This window comes from Rhinopithecus roxellana, chromosome 19 (genome assembly GCF_007565055.1).
Source record: "Rhinopithecus roxellana isolate Shanxi Qingling chromosome 19, ASM756505v1, whole genome shotgun sequence".
Taxonomy (NCBI): Eukaryota; Metazoa; Chordata; class Mammalia; order Primates; family Cercopithecidae; genus Rhinopithecus; species Rhinopithecus roxellana.
Genome location: NC_044567.1, coordinates 63,846,530 through 63,865,338, shown reverse-complemented (window position 1 = coordinate 63,865,338; position 18,809 = coordinate 63,846,530). Strand labels below are relative to the sequence as shown.

At 52.1% G+C, this 18,809-nt stretch overlaps 1 protein-coding gene across 2 annotated transcripts in view; it reads right to left on the bottom strand.

The window, feature by feature from the left end:
* Positions 1–18,809, bottom strand: part of MGAT5B (alpha-1,6-mannosylglycoprotein 6-beta-N-acetylglucosaminyltransferase B) — an 82,916-nt gene that overhangs the window by 51,771 nt on the left and 12,336 nt on the right. For both annotated transcript variants that reach the window (XM_010387500.2, XM_010387498.2), the window contains one exon: positions 16,956–17,103. In XM_010387500.2, the coding sequence (XP_010385802.2) occupies positions 16,956–17,103 (148 nt within the window). The remainder of the gene's footprint in view (positions 1–16,955; positions 17,104–18,809) is intronic.

Below are 18,809 nucleotides of genomic sequence, written 5' to 3'. Positions count from 1 at the left end.
CGTGTAACCAAATACTACCTGTTCCCCAATAACCTATGGACATAAAAAAAATTTTTTTTCATGAAGTTACTGCTATGTGCAATGACATAGACGAATCTGAGTCACAATGTTGAGCATGATAAGCCAAATAAAAAAGATTATGGGCTGGGCACGTGGCTCACGCCTGTAATCCCAGCACTTTGGGAGGCTGAGGTGGGTGGATCACCTGAAGTCAGGAGTTTGAGACCAGCGGGCCAACATGGTGAAACCCCATCTCTACTAAAAATACAAAAACAAAAAATTAGCCGGGTGTGATGGCGCACACCTGTAATCCCAGCTACTCAAGAGGCTGAGGCAGGAGAATCACTTGAACCCAGGAAGCGGAGGTTGCAGTGAGCCGAGATTGTGTCACTGCACTCCAGCCTGGTGACAAAGCAAGACTCTGTCTCAAAAAAAAAAAAAAAAAGATAATGTACTCTGTGACTCCATTTATATGATGTTCAAGAACAGGCAAAAGTAATGCTGATAGAAGCCAGCATAGAAGTTAGGTTTAGGGACTAAGAATGACTTCTGCTGAAGGAACACAGGAAATATTGTGTACTAGAAATATTCTATGTAACCTAATCTCGGTAGGTGAATCTGTCTATATGTGAAACTCCATCAAGTTCTACCTTTAATATTAGTGTACTTTATGAAAAATACACCTCAATAAATTGTTTTTTTGAGACAGGGTTTCGCTCTCGTTGCCCAGGCTGGAGTGCAATGGCACAATCCCAGCTCACTGCAACCTCTGCTTCCTGGGTTCAAGCGATTCTCCTACCTCAGCCTCCCAAGTAGCTGGGATTACAGGCATGTGCCACCACGCCTGGCTAATTTTTGTATTTTTAATAGAGACGAGGTTTCACCATGTTGGCCAGGCTGGTCTCGAACTCCTGACCTCGTGATCCGCCTACCTCAGCCTCCCAAAGTGCTGGGATTACAGGTGTGAGCCACCATGCCCGGCCAATAAACTTATTTTTTAATAAACGAAAGAAAGCAAGCAAGAAAGCAAGAAAGAGGCCTTACTTGGGAATAGGGTCTTTGCAGATGTAATTAGTTCAGGTGAGGTCATATCGGATCAGGCTGGCCCTAAGTCCAATGACTGGGGTCCTTCTAAGAAGGCCACGTGCAGACACCCAGGGGAGAAGTCCATGTGACGAAGGAGGCAGAGAGTGGAGTGATGCATCTGCTGGAAAAAGAAGGCCAGGCACTGCCAGCGTCCACCAGGAGCATCCAGGAAGGGGCAGGGAGGGGTCTCCCCTTGAACTTTGGAAGGAATACAGCCCTGCAGACACCCTAATTTCAGACTTCTGTCTCCAGAACTGGGAAAGAGTAAATTTCTGTTAGTTTCAGGCATCTAGTTTGTGGTCATTTTTTATGGCAACCCTAGGAAACTATGATAATCACCATCTGCAGAATTGAGGGGAAATGGTTTTTAATCCATCACAAAAGAGAGTCCAGGCCCAGGCCCAGAGGCTCACGCCTGTAGTCCCAGTACTTTGGGAGGGCAAGGCAGGAGGATCACTTGAACCCAGGAGTTCGAGACCAGCCTGAGCAACCGAGTGATACACTATCTCTATAAATAATTTTCAAAATTAGCTGGGCATGGTGGTGTGCACCTGTGGTCCCAGGTACTCAGATTGAGGCAAGAGGATCGTTTGAGCCCATGAAGTCAAGGCTGCAGTGAGCTGTGATCGCACCACTGCACACCAGCCTGGGTGACAGAACAAGACTTTGTTTAAAAAAAAAAAAAAAAGAGAGAGAGAGAGCCTAGGTTCTCCTGGATGTTCCTGCTCTCAGGAAGTTCTTTTTGCCAACCATGTCCCTACTGCTGAAGGCCAAGCTTTAATTCACCTGCCGCTCTCATAGGAAAGAAAGAAATCAAGGGATGCCCTTGAGTTTCAAGCCCTGGGTCAGTGACTCTCCACATTATCCAGAGATGTATTGGAAAGAGTGAAACCCGGGAAGTCAGAGGTCCTGAGTTCAAATCCTCGCTGCATTTCACATTTGTGTGGCCTTAGGCAAGTTACCTAACCTCTCTGAACTCAGGCTTTAACTCCTGTGAAATCTGAGTAACAGAGTTATTGTGAGGATTAGCTGTGAGGCCAAATGTAAAGTACTCAGCATACAGGAGATGCTCAATACATGCTTGATATGCTTTTGCTCCCCAGGGACAGCAGTCATCCCATTCCTGAGAGGAAGCATCATACGCCCAAATACAAAGCAAAGCGCTTTACTTTCTGGGAGATTCAGCAATTTTCCTACGACAAGCATGTCTGTGTAAAACCTATCGCCAGCACAGGCTTTAAATAGTGCAGATGGCATCTGTCTGATTTAACAAGTTCAACTTGTTCAAAACAGAATTACTTGGCATCACTATTATTATACTGGACTTAGCATTTGCACAGCCCTTTCTATTTTCAAACCATATACGATGAGGCTTCTTTCCCTGAGAGGTTTTTCTAAAAGTGACAACAAAAGTAGATGTCATAAAGCCTCAAACCGCAACAGATCTATGGCCTGGGAAATGCCTGGTTGGAAAAGAAAAAGAGGGGCTGGACTGGGGGGACGGTGGCCAATGACCTTCAGCCAATGTGGTCTGGGGAACCCAGGGCCTTGGTGTTGCCACCGTGGGGTAGGCAGCACAAGCACTGACTTCTCCACCAGGGCCAGGAGGTACAGGCCAGAGCCCATGATGATTTTAGGGACCCTCGAAACGTTTGAATTTCTTTAAAAATTGGGGGGCAAAAAAACCCTTGTAGATCAAGGAAAACATTTTAATACATGATTTTCATATATTATAAAATATAATTTTTGCCATGGGTTAAATGACGTTCCCCCCTTCAAATTCATATGTTGCAGCCCTATCCCCCAATAGGTAAGAATGTGACTTTACTTGAAAACAGGGTCACTGCAGATGTAATGTGTGATTATAGGAGGTCATATTGGAGTGACCAATATGACTGGTGTTTTTATCAAAAGGGGAAATTTGGTCTGAAACTCACATACAGAGAGAACACCATGTGAAGACTCTAATTGTGCTCCCATCAGTCAAGGAACAACCAGAAGCCAGGAGCAGGGCCTGGAACAGATCCTTCCCTAGCACTGCCTGCTGACACCTTGATCTCAGACTTCCGGCCTCCAAAACAGTGAGACAATCAATTTCTATTGTTTAATCCAGTGGTCCCCAACATTTTTAGTACCCAGGACCAGTTTCTTGGAAGACCATTTTTCCATAGACCCAGGGACAGGGGCAGTGGAGGTGGTTTCAGGATGATTCAAGCGCATTACATTGACTGTGCATTTTATTTCTATTATTATGAAATAATTGGGCCGGGCGCGGTGGCTCAAGCCTGTAATCCCAGCACTTTGGGAGGCTGAGACAGGCGGATCACGAGGTCAGGAGATCGAGACCATCCTGGCTAACACAGTGAAACCCCATCTCTACTAAAAAAATACAAAAAAACTAGCTGGGCAAGGTGGCGGGCGCCTGTAGTCCCAGCTACTCGGGAGGCTGAGGCAGGAGAATGGCGTAAACCCGGGAGGCGGAGCTTGCAGTGAGCTGAGATCTGGCCACTGCACTCCAGCCTGGGCGACAGAGCGAAACTCCGTCTCAAAAAAAAAAAAAAAAAAAAAGAAAGAAAGAAATAATTATACAACTCACCACCATGTAGAATCAGTGGGAGTCCTGAGCTTATTTTCCTGCAACTAGATGGTCCCATTTGGGGGTGATGGGAGACTATGACAGATCATCAGGTATTAGATTTTCATCAGAAGCAGGCAACCTAGATCCCTCACATGTGTGGTTCACAATAGGGTTTTCAAGCCTATGAGAATCTAATCCCACTGCTGATCTGACAGGAGGCGGAGCTCAAGCAGTAATGGGAGCGATGAGGAGCGGCTGTAAATATGGATGAAGCCTCACTTGCTTGCCTGCTGCCCACTTCCTGCTGTGCAGCCAGGTTCCTAACAGGCCATGGAGCAGTACCAGTCTATGCCAGGGGGTTAGGGACAGGTGGTTTAATACAATCAGTTTGTGCTTCTTTGTTACAGCAGCCCTAGGAAACCAATGCCATTTAAAATCTTTTTTTTTTTTTTTTGAGACAGAGTCTCACTCTGTCGCCCAGGCTGGAGTGCACTGTCACAATATCAGCTGACTGCAATCTCCACCTCCCCGGTTCAAGGAATTCTCTGTCTCAGCCTCCTGGGTAGCTGGGATTACAGGTGCCCACCACCACGCCCAGCTAATTTTTGTATTTTTAGTAGAGATGGGGTTTCACCTTCTTGGCCAGGCTGGTCTTGAACTCCTGACCTCATGATCCACCTGCCTCGGCCTCCCAAAGTGCTGGGATTACAGGCATGAGCCACCTTGCCCAGCCTAAAATCTTTTCTATGGACATCATAAGGCCGCCCAGGGAGGCAAGACTTCTTTTAGACTTTTAGGAGGACACGAGAAAACCGTTCCACTAACGATAATGACAGTTACACAGCCAACCGGTATTGAGCACTCACTTGTCCAGCTCTTTCTATACTCTGATCTCATTTAATGCCCATGACAACATCCTGGTCCCTCTTAATGCCCCCATTGGACAGATCAGGAAGGAAACCAAGGCACAGCAAGGCTGACTGACTTGCTTAGGGTCACACAGTTATTAAATGAGAAAATCAGTCCAACCAGGCAGCCTAGCCCCAAAGCTCACCCCGCCCAGCACAGAAGGCTGCTACACAGGCAACATGGCTGGAGAGGGACAGCTGGAGACAATGTTCCTGGTGGCGAACAGGGAGCCAGGTGAGCCTAATGAATGCCTGGACACAACTGCAGTGCCTACAAGCTTACGAGGGCCCTCCAGGCCTTGGTCTTCAGCAAAGGAAGCAGCCTAGAGCCACAAATGGAACACTGTCTTCAATCAATCAGAAAAGGCTGCCCTGAGACACGCTGGGTTGCTGGAAGAAAATCCATTTTCCACCTCTTACACCCCAGGAAGGTGGTGCCAACAGGGGGGCTCTGAGACAGGCAGGAATGCACCATTTCACCTGGAAGGGGTCCATGCACAGGGTGGGGGCAGGACATCAGGATCGAGGCCAAAACTGAGCAAAAGGCCCGGCAGGAGGCGAGGCCGAAGCTGCTCTGGCAGAAGGAGTTTCCCAGGCAACAACCACCCTAACCCCTGTAGAATCCATTACCAGGGTATGAACCTTGAATTCTATCTACCCCGGCAGGGGGGCAGGGGACAATCCACTGGGCCTTACTCCCACCACCAAGTGCACCCAGTCCTTCTCCAGCTGGCACAGATGCCCCTGAGCCCTTTGGTCCTGCCTGTAGTCCATTTTCCTTTCTTTTCTTTTCTGCCTTCATTACATGCATTTTAAGAGAGGACGTCTGTTAACCCAGGCGAGCTTGAACCGGTGGCTTCCGGCAGAGCAGCATGAACACGAACAGTGAAGACCTGGCCCGTGAGAGTCAGGGAGAGGGGAGGCTGGAGGGCTCAGGAGGGGTGTCCCCAGAGGAGGTCCCATCATCCACGTGCATACACACATATTTACCACATGCCTGCTCGGTGCTGGGCTCTAGGCACAGAGGAACCAAACACAGATGAACCAAACGCAGGCCCAGCCTCAAGGATTCCCTGAGGGAGGTTATCAGGGAGAGGGGTCAGAGGGGAGAGCAATCTAGGGTGTGTCTGTGTGGGGTGACCCTGGGGCGCATCACAGGGTATCACTGAGCCACTCAAGGGCAAGAGGGAAGAACACGCAGGTACCCAAGAGCCCATACTGTACGTGCAGTAACAGGTGAGCTGGGCAGCTCCAGCATGTCCACACCCACACATCCGAAAGATGGGCCTGCCCTTGGGCCGGGCGCGGTGGCTCACGCCTGTAATCCCAGCACTTTGGGAGGCTGAGGTGGGCGGATCACGAGGTCAGGAGATCGAGACCATCCTGGCGAATACGGTGAAACCCCATCTCTACTAAAAATACAAAAAAAAATAGCCAGGCGCGCTGGCGGGTGCCTGTAGTCCCAGCTTCTAGGGAGGCTGAGGCAGGAGAATGGCATGAACCCGGGAGGCAGCGGAGCTTGCAGTGAGTGGAGATCACGCCACTGCACTCCAACCTGGACGACAGAGCGAGACTCCGTCTCAAAAAAAAAAAAAAAAAAAAGAAGGGCCTGCCCTGGACCTGCTCCAGGGAGCTCACCCCTCAGCCCTTGGAGTGTCCCGCTGATAAGAGTGTCCCTGTTTACCTGGGGCCTTGGGCCACCCCCGACAGTCTGTGCTTCCCTGTGACTGATGGTGGGGGCCTCGGGCCACACCGCCTCAGCTTGACCTCTGGAAGGGCCAGAGACTGAGATCAGCCCCTGAGTGGTCAGTCATGCCTCTGAGACTGAGCCCCCATAACATCGCTAGACACCAAGGCAGGCAACACCCATGCGTGTTGTCCCACATTGTAGCTGGGAGAGCAAGTGTGGTCATAGCTCCACTGGGAGAGGGACACTGGTGCTCCATGTGGATCTCCAGGGCCCGGCCCTGCCCGTGCGCCGCTCCCCTTGGCTGATTTTCATCCATATCCTTTCACAGGAATAAGCTGTCACTGTGAGAATCATGGCTGTGCTGAGTTCTGAGTCCTCCTAGCAAATCACTGAACCTCAGGGTGGCCTTGGGGACCCCAGATGTTCTGTGCCAGTGCCCTGCATCTGGAGCCCTAGGACTAGCCTAAGGTCACCTTCTCCTCACCACACAGGGTCTGCCAGTTTCCTTCTTGACCAGCACTTGGGGCTTCACTGGGGGGCAAAGGCCACTGGCCCATCACAGTCCTGGAGCGTCCTTCTAAAGACTTCCTACCTGGCCGAGCATGGTGGCTCATGCCTGTAATCCCAGCACTTTGGGAGGCTGGGGCAGGTGGATCACCTGAGGTCAGGTGTTCGAGACCAGCCTGGCCAACATGGTGAAACCCCATCTCCCCTAAAAATACAGAAATTAGCCAGGTGTGGTGGCACATGCCTGTGGTCCCAGCTACTCTGGAGGCTGAGGTGGGAGGACTGCTTGAGCCCAGAAGGTTGAGACTTCAGTGAGCCGTGATTGAGCCACTGCACTCCAGGCTGGGCAACAGAGCGAGACCCTGTCTCAAAAAGAGACTTCCTACCTCCTGGCCCTGATACCACACCTGCCTTGCTGTGCTGGCTTTTCTTATTCAGTGGGGTCAGGGGACACACTCCAGGAAGCCTCCTGCCCTCCTCAAGGCCTGTTAGGGCCACGGAGGGCTTAGAAGAGGAACAACCTGTGTTCGAAGCACCGAGAACTTTGGAGCCAGCCAGGCCACCAGGCTGGCCCTGTGCTGCATGTCCTGGACCCACGAGCCTCTCTGAGCCTTGGCTCCCTTGTCTGTCAAAGGAGGCAGCCCTGGGAGAGCTGTGCGAAGGAGTAAGCAATAGAAGGTGCTTGCCTTGCCTGCTCCTATGAACCATGTCTGTGTCCCCACAAAATTTCCATGTTGAAATCCTAATCCCCAGGGCCAGGCGCAGTGGCTCACGCCTGTAATCTCAGCAATTTGGGAGGCTGACGTGAGCAGATTGCCTGAGCTCAGGAGTTTGAGACCACCCTGGGAAACATGGTGAAACACTGATTCTACTAAAAATACAAAAAATTAGCTAGGGGTGGTGGCGGGTGCCTGTAATCCTAGCTACTCTGGAGGCTGAGGCAGGAGCATCGCTTGAACCCAGAAGGCGGAGGTTGCAGTGAGCTGAGATTTACCACTGCACTCCAGCCTGGGTGACAGAGGGAGACCCTGTCTCCAGAAAAGGAAAGAAGGAAGGAAGGAAGGAAGGAAGGAAGGAAGGAAGGAAGGAAGGAAGGAAGGAAGGAAGGAAGGGAGGAGGGAGGGAGGGAGGGAGGGAGGGAGGGAGGGAGGGAGGGAGGGAAGGAGGGAAAGAACGAAGGAGGAAGGAAGGAAGGAAGGAAGGAAGGAAGGAAGGAAGGAAGGAAGGAAGGAAGGAAGGAAGGAATGCTAACCCGTAATGTGATGGTATTAGGAGGTGGGGCTTTTGAGGGGTGATTAGGTCATAAGGGTGGAGCCCTCATGAATGGTATTAGTGCCCTTATAACAGGCCCCTGGCTGGGCGCAGTGGCTCACACCTGTAATCCCAGCACTTTGGGAGGCCAAGGCAGGTGGATCACCTGAGGTCAGGAGTTTGAGACCAGCCTGTCCAACATGGTGAAACCCCATCTCTACCAAAAATACAAAAATTAGCTGGGTGTGGTGGTGTGCACCTGTAATCCCAGCTACTCAGGAGGCTGAGGCAGGAGAATTGCTTGAATCTGGGAGGCAGAGGTTGCAGTGAGCCAAGATTGTGCCACTGCACTCCAGCCTGGGTGACAGTGGGAGACTCGGTCTCCAAAAAAAGGTCCCAGAGAGTTCTCTCAGCCTCTTCCCACTGTGTGAAGATACAGCAAGAAGTTGACCATCCCCCAAAGTTTGGCCCTCCCCCAAAGCTGACCATGCTGGCACCCTGGTCTCAGACCTCCAGCCTCCAAAACTTTGAGAAATGAATGCTTGAGGCTGGGCATGGTGACTCACACCTGTAATCCAAGTACTTTGGGAGGCTGAGGTGGCCCAATTGCTTGAGCTCAGGAGTTCAAGACCAGCCTGAGCAACACGGCAAAACCCTATCTCTACAAAAATATAAAAATTAGCCAGGGATGGTGGCATGCATCTGTAGTCTCAGCTACTCAGGAGGCCAGGGCAGGATTGCTCGAGCCTGAGAGGCAGAGGCTGCAGGGAGCTGTGATTGTGCCACTGCACTCTAGCCTGGGCAACAGAGGGAGACCCTGTCTCAAGAAAAGGAAGAAAGAAAGAAATGTCTGTTGTCTATGAGCCCCCCAGGCCATGGAATTTTGCTATTGCAGCCTGAAATCCTAAGACACCTATACGTAGTTACAGGTATACCTATACTTAGGTATACCTAGCGCTCATACCTAGTTTTAATGATTATTGGTGATGTTATTACTATCATTATTATCACTACTCATAATGGACATTCAGTCAAAGTTAGGTCTCACCCCCTTCTGGATGAAGTCCCAGTTAGATCTGCCCAACAACAGAATGGACCACGTCAGAAAGCAGTGAGTCTCCCAACCCTGAAATTGCCCCACCCGAGGTTTCAATGGCTCAGAAGGACCGAGGACAGGACTACCGCCCCTGCTGAGGGGGTGACCCTGAGATCCACCACTCACTGTCCCTCTTCAGACCGAGGACTCAGTGGGGCCTGGGTTCCTGGTGGTGGTGAGTCTGGCCCATGCCTTGGCACACGATCCTGTAGTGACAGATTATTCCCCAAGCCAGGCCAGGAGAGCACCCACATCACGGCCAATAAGAGGGGAGGGAAGGTCTCCGGTCCCACCCTGCCTTCGACAGAAAAGCTGGAGACATTCATCATGATCAGGAAGCCCTCAGGGCCAACAGGACATACTTGCAGCCTGAAGGATCCCACCTCCCTCCCAGCCCGGCAGGGACTGCACTGGGAACTTGGGACTTTTTCACATCCCATCCCCAATAAATGTGGCTGTCGTGTGGTTGGTCTGGCTCTCGGCACTGCGGGGCTGTGCTAACAGCACAGGCCTGGCTCAGACCTAGACGGGATCCTCCTCACCAAGCTGCTGGTGACATTCAAAGTTCAGAAGTGCCCAATAGAGGGTGACTGTTATTATTATTTACTATTGTCATTAATTATCATCATTAATTATGATGATGATTAATAATTATTACTTCAGCCAGCTCTGCAGCAAAGTCCGTTGGAATCCAGAACATGCCCTGGGGGTCGAGGGCTGCCCTTGGGTGGCACTGGCTGAAAGAGTGCCCTGACCTGCCAACCACATGCCTCTATCCCAGTGAAGGTACCCACGGTGGCCCGAGACAGCTTCTGAGACCAGAGGGGTTTGCAGACAGCTCTGGGCGGGGATGGGGAGAGGGAACGGTGACTTCCCAGGCTATCTGGTGTGTTCCCTGAGAGCTCTCCCCTCCCTGCCTGCTGAAGCCACCCCTTGGTGGGTCCAAACCCATCACAGTGACCTCCCGTGGGCTCAGTCACCTCCCATGGGCACTGTGACCTCAAGAGCCTGCCTGGGTCCCAAGGTCCCAGGTCGTCTGACAGATATAGTGGCTTTCCCAAGGTCAGACGGCAAGCTCCCAGGACTGACACTGCCCTGCACCAGCCTTGCATTTCCTCACTGCCTCTGCAAAACAGCTCAATACACCTGGCATGGGAGACCTGGGCCTCAGTATATTTTCTGCACACCCACTAAGCCCCAGGCGTTCCACCAAAACCATCGTTTCTTACTTGGAAAGTGAAAGAATGCCAAGCGAGGCCTCTGGTCACTGTCCACCCTTCTTCCCGAGGCCGACCTCGTGCAGCCAGCCTCCAGGCACTGCCCCAGGGGACCAAAGAGGCAGCCAACACTGCAGGCCACATGCCAGACCCAGATGTTCTGTTCCCTCCACCACCTGAGGCCTAGGGCAACAGGCTGGGGCCAGCGGAGAACTCTGGCTCCGCAGGTGGCCAGTGGCAGATCACTACTTCCTCGCAGGCCCCAATCCTCAACTCCCTTCAGGATGGTCCCCCAAAGAGGCCCCTGAGACTCAGTCCCTTCCTCCTGGCCCCACGAGGTTACCACTGATTCTGGTCCAGTCTGCTTACTCTCCAGGCCACCTCCAGAAGGAGGTTTAATTCTGACTTCCTCTCCTGATTTATGAGAGTTGCATTCAATTAACGGGGGTATTGATCTCCCAGCCGCTGGCTAGGGTGCTTGCTGGGGCTGTTATTTTATTATGAAACTGATCACTTTCCTTTTTAAAACACAGAGACTCACGTACACAGGTGCCTACAGACACGCATACCGGGAGACCTGAGTGCACACGGCTGGAAACGTGAGCGCCGGAGCCAGGGAGACAGATCCTCTCTGTCACCGTGTCTCTGTGTCCGCCTCTGTCTCTTTCACACACACCACACGGGACATGGAGCCCCCACCCCAGCATCCAGCCTGGCTTGCATTTGCACTGCTCTCTTCTGCTTCAGCTCCTCCTTGGCTCCATCCAGAGCCACCCCCGAGGCTGGGGAGGCCCCCTCCCCAAGTGAGAACAGAGAGGACTCCTCTCTCCCAAACTAAAAATAAATACATAAATACACCCATGCACACATGCACTCCCCCTGTTAAAAGGACAGAGCTGGGGCTGGGCTGTGTGCGGTGTCATTACCACCTGCCCGGGGAAGCAAAGCCTGAGATCACTGTGTTCCAGGGACAATGGCAGAACCAGCAGGAGGAGCCACAGGGACATGGGGCCAGGCATGGTGCAGCCACTGGAAGGACCTGGATGAGCTGGGGACCATGAGGGAGAGGGGAGTAGAGGAGGGACTTGGTCTTATCGATGACTTAGAAAGACCTCACTGGGCCAGACATGGTGGCTAACACCTGTAATCCCAGCACTTTGGGAGGCCAAGGTGGGCAGATCACATGAGATCAGGAGTTTAAGACCAGCCTGAGCAATATGGCGAAATCCCATTTCTACTGCAAATACAAAAAAATTAGCCGGGCGTGGTGGTGCACACCTGTAATCCCAGCTACTTGGGAGGCTGAGGCGGGAGAATTGCTTGAACCCTGGAGGCGGAGGGTGCAGTGAGTCTAGATCGTGCCACTGCACTCCAGCCTGGGCAACAGAGCAAGATTCTGTAAAAAAAGAAAAAAAGAAAAGAAAGAAAAGGAAAAAGAAAGAAAGGAAGGAAAGGAGGGAGGGAGGAAGGGAGGGAGGGAGGGAGTGAAAGAAAAACCCCAGTGGCTGCTGAGTTGGGAAGAGCTGGTTGGGGTCAGTTGGTGGGGTGAGAAGAGGTGGGCTTCTAAGGTGTATTCTGAAGGTGGGAGAATTTGCTGAGGGACAGGGTGAGCGTATGAGAGAGGACAGTCAGGAGTGACTGTAAGGTCGGCATCCAAGCCATGGCAATAATGGCGCTGATACAGCCTGCGATGGGGGCTGGGGAAGAAGGGGGTCCTGGGTGCAACCAGGAGACCCCAAGTCTGAGCATTCCCAGGACACCCAGGTGGGTCGGCAGGTGCCTATTCTGAGAGCAGCGGCATCCAGGGCTACAGCCCCAGCTTAAGATACAAACTGAGGAGTCTAGAGGACAAAGGTGGTTTTTTTTTTTTGTTTTGTTTTGTTTTTTGTTTTTTTTGTTTTACGAGACAGACTCTCACTCTGTTACCCAGGCTAGAGTGCAATGGTGCGATCTTGGCTCACTGCAGCCTCTGCCTCTCGGCTTCAAGCGATTCTCCTGCTTCAGCCTCCTGAGTAGCTGGGATTACAGGCATGTGCCACCATGCCTGGCTAATGTTTGTATTTTTAGTAGAGACATGGTTTCTCCATGTTGTTCAGGCTGGTCTTGAACTCCCGACCTCAGGTGATTCGACCACCTCGGCCTCCCAAAGTGCTGGGATTATAGGCATGAGCCACCACACCTGGCCTGAAGATGGTTTTTAGAGCCACCAAAGTTCAGGGTTCAAGCCCACCACTGCCCCTCACTCACCAGGTCCTCCAGCCACAGTGCTCCCAGGTAGCCCCCCCTCCCTGGTCTGCCTCCCTCGGGCTCAGCCACGTCTGGGTCTGCAGGGTCATCTGCTCCTTCCCTCTGTCCAGAGCGCTGGCTGTCTCCCCAGTCAAAACGTCCCTCCTTCAAGGCTATCCCAAACTCCCCCTGTGCTATGGGGACTTGGTGATTCTAAGCCTCCCACAGCATGGCTGGGTCACCCCTTTCTCTAGACTCTAACAGTACAAGGAAAGGAAAGGAGACAAGCTATTCTTCCGAGCACCGAGCACAAGGCCCAGGCCTCCCATCAGCATCATCTCTAACACACTTGAAGAACCTGAGGCTGGCAGAGCCCAAGGCCGCCCAGGTCTGCCCCACTCCCAGCGGCCACCGGCCAGGCTGGGCACCAGGCATGCAGTGGAATTCCATCTCTTTTGTGCCCTCCACTTGCTCTCAAATCTCCAGCCCAGACTCCGCACACACTAGGCATTCAACTAATACAGGCAGCCTCAAATTTCGGTGGTTTTATGGCCTTATGGAAAATTCAAAGATCATTACTATTTGGCTTTAGGATACATAATACGATGCCATTTGCAGCAAATCTGCCTCCCTAATTATGTTTTCCTAGGCTAAAATCACAAATTTACTTTCCCTGAGGACACACCAGCCATGAGTGGAAGGCGGCAGCCCAGAAGCTTCCAAAAGGGCTGAGGAAAAATAGTGGAGGTGTTTTTCTAAGCCATAGGAAATTTCTAAGTGGGGAATCCAAGTGCAGGCACCTGTGGGTTTTCTGGAAACGCAGCAGCAGGCACTCCTGCAGGACTCTTGCCGGTCTAGCTGCAGGTTGGTTAACCTGGAGTCAGGTTCAGGGTGGGGAGGAGGCAGGAGTGTTTGTGCACAGGGGCGTGTGAGCAGGTGGCTTTCACAGGCCCTCGACACACCCACCATTTCTCTCCCTGAAACCAGCAACCACAGTGTCCCTGAAATTGATGGCTCTGCCTGTGGGTGTGATGGGGTCTGCCCACATGGATGGTTGCGATTTCCCAGGAGGAAGCTGGGAGGTGGCACGTGTTTCCCCTTCCCCAACAAGTTCCCTCCTTCCCCAGGAGGAGACAAAGGGCAGGGCAGGGGAGGGAGGCACAGGCCAGGACTGGAACAAATCACAGAACCACTGGATGTGTCAGCAGTACCACCTCCAGTCCAAGAAGGCAGATCTGGAGTCCAGGTCCACTGGACCCTCAGCTCTGCTGCCTGCAGCAGTATCCTCAACAGAGATCAACAAGGCCTGCTCCTGACCTGGCGAACAGGCCTACAGACAAAGGCTGCGTCAGAGGCACAGCTGGTGGCAGACAGGAAAGCAGAAAGAATGAAAGAAGGGCAAAGGACTGGATCCGAGGGAGAAAGATGGAGCCGGGGGGCAGGGGCTGGATCTGAGGGCACACAGACAGTGTCAGAGAAGAAGGATCTGTGCACACAGAGAGGAATAGAATATGGCCTCATGCCTCAGGGGGATTTCCAAGGAAGCTGAGATCCCTTTGCCAGCACTCCTCATCTCTACGACAGCCTCGCTGCTTCCCCTCCTGCCACCCTGTTAATCGAGTTTTCACTCAGCAGTCAGAATGATCTTTTTAAAAAATAAATCCAGTAGGCCAGGCGCGGTGGCTCACACCTATAATCCCAGAACTTTGGGAGGCCGAGAGGGTGGATCACCTGAGTTCAGGAGTTCAAGACCAACCTAGGCAATAGGGCAAAATCCCATCTCTACTAAAAATACAAAAATTAGGCCGGGCGCAGTGGCTCACAACTGTAATCTCAGCACTTTCGGAAGCCAAGGCAGGTGGATCACGAGGTCAGGAGATCAAGACCATCCTGGCCAACATGGTGACACCTGTCTCTACTAAAGATACAAAAATCAGCTGGGCATGGTGTCATGTGCCTGTAATCCCAGCTACTCGGGAGGCTGAGGCAGGAGAATCGCTTGAACCCGGGCGGCAGAGTTTGCAGTGAGCCAAGATCGTGCCACTGCACTCCAGCCTGGGCAACAGAGTGAGACTCCATCTGAAAACACAAAAAACAAAAAATAAAAATTAGCTGGGCATGGTGTCACACACACCTGTAATCCCAGCTACTTGGGAGGCTGAGGCAGAAGAATTGCTTGAACCCAGGAGGCGGAAGCTGCAGTGACTCGAGACCGTGCCACTGCTGGTCTCCAGCCTGGGCAACAGAGCAAGACTCCATCTCAAAAAATAAATAAAAATAAATAAAACCTCTTAGAAAGGGACAAAAACCAAACCACACATAACCACATATTTAATGAATCATCAAGAGCACAGTGCACAGTGCTTAGAAATGTGGGCTGTGGAGCCAGTCGGCCTGAACCCAAAGCTGGGTCCAGCCTCTTACAGCTGTGCAACTTTGGGTGAATTACTGAACTTCTCTGTGCCTCAGTTTCTTCCTCTGGGAGAAAAAGTTTCCTCCTCTGTGAGAGTAAAGATTTAATTAAATCTTAAAGATTAAACTGTAAGATGGTTTGTGAGATAGGTAAGATCACGGCACTTATGCAGTAAGAACCATGCCAGGTGCTTAGTGCACTTTGAGTAAATGTCAGCTAATATGAGGGTAATGATGCTCACACCAGATTGGCCCACCAGGCATCCAGGACATTCACTCAATCGGCAAGGCCAGTTAGAGGTTAGCCCTATGGCCAACAGCCCAGCACTAGCAGGCTACATGGCATAGGATCCCACACCAGTCCACATAGGCGCACTGTGTTTCAGGCCTGACTCAGGCAGGCGTCCCTCCAACCCTCCTGTGGGCACAGTGGCCTCCTGTGGGTCAGCATTTCCTTCTGTTTCACCCAACTCTGTACTTTAGAAATGCCTAGAGCTTTGGCTTTTCCATCACACACGCTGGCTGAGAAACAGCTTTTCTGCAAATTGTCTAAACGTGTGTTTCAAGTTTAATTTTTAGCAGCTAGAATACATTTAGCAAATCCATGTCATAAAGAACTCCAATATATAAAAGAGGGAAAGTGGAGCTTTTCTCCCTGGAATAGGGTGGGGTCAAAATCCCTCCTTCCACATCCACTTCTAGGGGCCAGTCGGGACAGCCTGACCTCCTGCACTCCTGTTCTCTGAGGTCCAGGAGATGCCTCATATACCTAGGACACATGATTTGGATGTCACATCACATGTGCCCCGGAGATGCTGCTGGGGCATGTAGGATAGCAGCACAGACTCTGGGGCTCTCAGACATCCTGGCCGGAGTAGGAGAATATTTAGAATAAATAAACCAGAAAGTTCTACTTGGCAAAAATGGCCAGGGGTACATTAGTAACATGCCCTCAACACAGAGTTCAAAATCATCACAAAAACAATATTTTTAAAAAAGGCTGGGTGGCTCATGCCTGTAATCTCAGCACTTTGGGAAGCTGAGACGGGTGGATCACCCGAGGTCAGGAGTTTGGAGACCAGCCTGGCCAACATGGTGAAACCCCATCTCTACTAAAAAGAACAGAAAAACTAACTGGTGTGGTGGTGCACTCCTGTAATCCCAGCTACTCAGGAGGCTGAGTCACGAGAATCACTTGAACCTGGGAGGCAGAGGTTGCAGTGAGCCAAGATCATGTCACTTAACTCCAGCCCAGAGTAAGACTGTCTCAAAAACAAATTTTTTTTTAATATTTAAAAGGCAGTAGATGTAATCCCAACTTTGGGAGGCCAAAGTGGGTGGATCACGAGGTTAGGAGTTCGAGACGAGCCTCGCCAACATAGTAAAACCCTGTCTCTACTAAAAACACAAAAATTAGTCAGGTGTGGTGGCATGCACCTGTAGTCCCAGCTACTTGGGAGGCTGAGGCAGGAGAACTGCTTGAACCTGGGAGACGGAGGTTGCAGTGGGCGGAGACTATGCCATTGCACTCTCTAGCCTGGGTGACAGAGTGAGACTCCATCTCAAAAAAAAAAAAAGGCAGTGGAATACGTCCTGTGAGATGCCACTTACATGGAATTTGTTAAAATCACACACTATGCATTTATAATGTGGGTGTGTATTAAACATATGTGCAAATGTGCTTGGAATGGACTGGAAAAACTCACAGCAAATTCAGGGAGGCACTTGTCTCTAGGGAGGAGTCGTTAAAAGGCCCTTCAGTTTTCATCTGTGATGTTTTATTTAAAGAGGAAAACAGGCCACAAACGCGACAAAATGTTAACAGTTGTTAAATTTGGGTGGTAGAAGTGCGCTCTGGGCTGAATTACCATATAGTCAAAATCTTCTCCAGATTCACAAAAGGAGATGACGGACAGCATCCCGGGCAGAGTGGCAGGTGCCACCGCTCCCCTGCTCCGCGTGCCTCCTCCCCACATCCCCTCACCTGTCTGCGGGAAAGTGCAGGTCGCCGCCAGCCCGGTGCAGCTCACTGACGTTCTCCAGCCTGGCCAGTGCGTCCATGCGCTTCACCATCAGCTCCAGCAGGTCGCTCATCTTGCGCAGGACGCCGCGGGACTCGGGGCCCCCCATCACTGTGGGCAGAGTATGGGTATGGTTAGGGGAGGCCCGAGCAGCCTGGAGGCCACCTGAGGCCACCTGGTGTCCAGGCTGGGGCAGCTCAGACAAAGCTGGCCCCAAAACCCCCCAGCACCAACACCAGACCCCAGCCTCAGCCCTATCTTCCCAGGCGCTCCTGACCCCTTTGCTGCATTGTTTTGCGGTGCAGAGAACAGCATCGTGGTGGAGTGAGAGCCCTGGGCAGCCCTGTCCCCACCAGCCATGTGACATTGGGATCATTTCCTAAGCCCTCTGGGCCTCAATTTTGTCAACTGTAAAATGGAGCTTTAGATGTAATCTTTGAGGTCTCCTGGGGCCCAACAACCCTCATATCTGTGAGATGGCAGAGAAGGCCCAGCATTGGGACAGAAGCTCCAGAGCCCCCAAACAGCAAGCTCCAGGCAGGACTTCTAGATCAGGGTTCCTAGCAGTGCGGCCAATCACCCGGCAGCATCTGAATCTTCTAGCCAGGCTGTTAAAATTCAGATTTCTGGGCCTTGGTCTAGATTTGCCAATTCAACTGTCTAGGGTCCGGGGCCCAGGAATCTGCACTTTCCTTGCTCCTCACGGATCCGGACATGCAGGGAAGCTGGGAGCCTGTGTTCAGGGGCCCAGGGCCCTGTTGCTTCCCCAGCCCTCCTTCTCCTGCCCGGCCTCTGGGCCCTAACCCCATCTCTTCCCCATCCCTCTTCCCTGGACCCTCCTGTAGGAAACCCTAATGCATGTGTTCTGAATCTCCAGCTGGTCTTTGGGTTCTCAAAGATCAACTGACAAGGGCAGGTTCCCTGGGGCTGAGGCGCCTGCTCTTCCCTCTGCTCCCAGCCTGGGCAGGGGAGACCTTGTGAAGAAGAAAATTAAATGAAAATGAGGCATTTCGACCAAGATCCCATCAGCCAGACTGCAATCCTCCACGGCTTCCTTTCTAATCATTCCCGATCATTAGCGCTGCACGTGCCAGTGTGCAGGAGCGAGCTCTCGCCTTCCTTTTAAATTAAATCTGAAGGCTTCACATTGCCCCTCCACACAGTCCATAGGGTGCTGGGCTCCAGGCACTAAAATCCCCAACTCAGCTCCTCCCAAACCCCTATGGGTTGGGCTTGAAATCACTCCCCAAAAAGGAGCCAAGTCACCTGGGGACGCGAACCTTTGACACTCAGGCTGCCAGCCCAGGGGCCCAGTGGAGGATGCCATGGGTTGGGCTCCCCAGAAGCAGAGCCTGGGACAAGGGTTTGAGGGTGAGTAGTTTAAACGGGAGCTAATGGAAACCTCGGCAGGAGAGTGAGGAAGAGAGACGGGGAAGCTGGGGAAGCTGGGGAAGCTGGGGAAAGCTGCACTGCCGAGAATGTTACCACCAGGGCGCCCAAGCTCAGCCCTGCCAGGGAGCCCCGAGACCAAGTAGAGCACACTACAGTCACCCCACCTGGGGAGGGCAAGGGGCCTGGGGCCTCTGCCTGCTGACCCCCGTGTGACCGGGGCAGTCACTGAATGGCTCTGAGCTTCAGCAATCCCGTCTCAAGGCAAGAATAACAGGCCCCATCTGCAGACCAACATCACAGCACCAGGAAGGTGACAAGAGAGAGGCCACTGAGAAGAGGCGGAGCAGGGAGAGGAGAGAAGGAACTAGAGGCTGTGAGCTGAGCAGGGGCAGCCGGCAGCCTCTGCATCACCGCGGCTGCTGTCA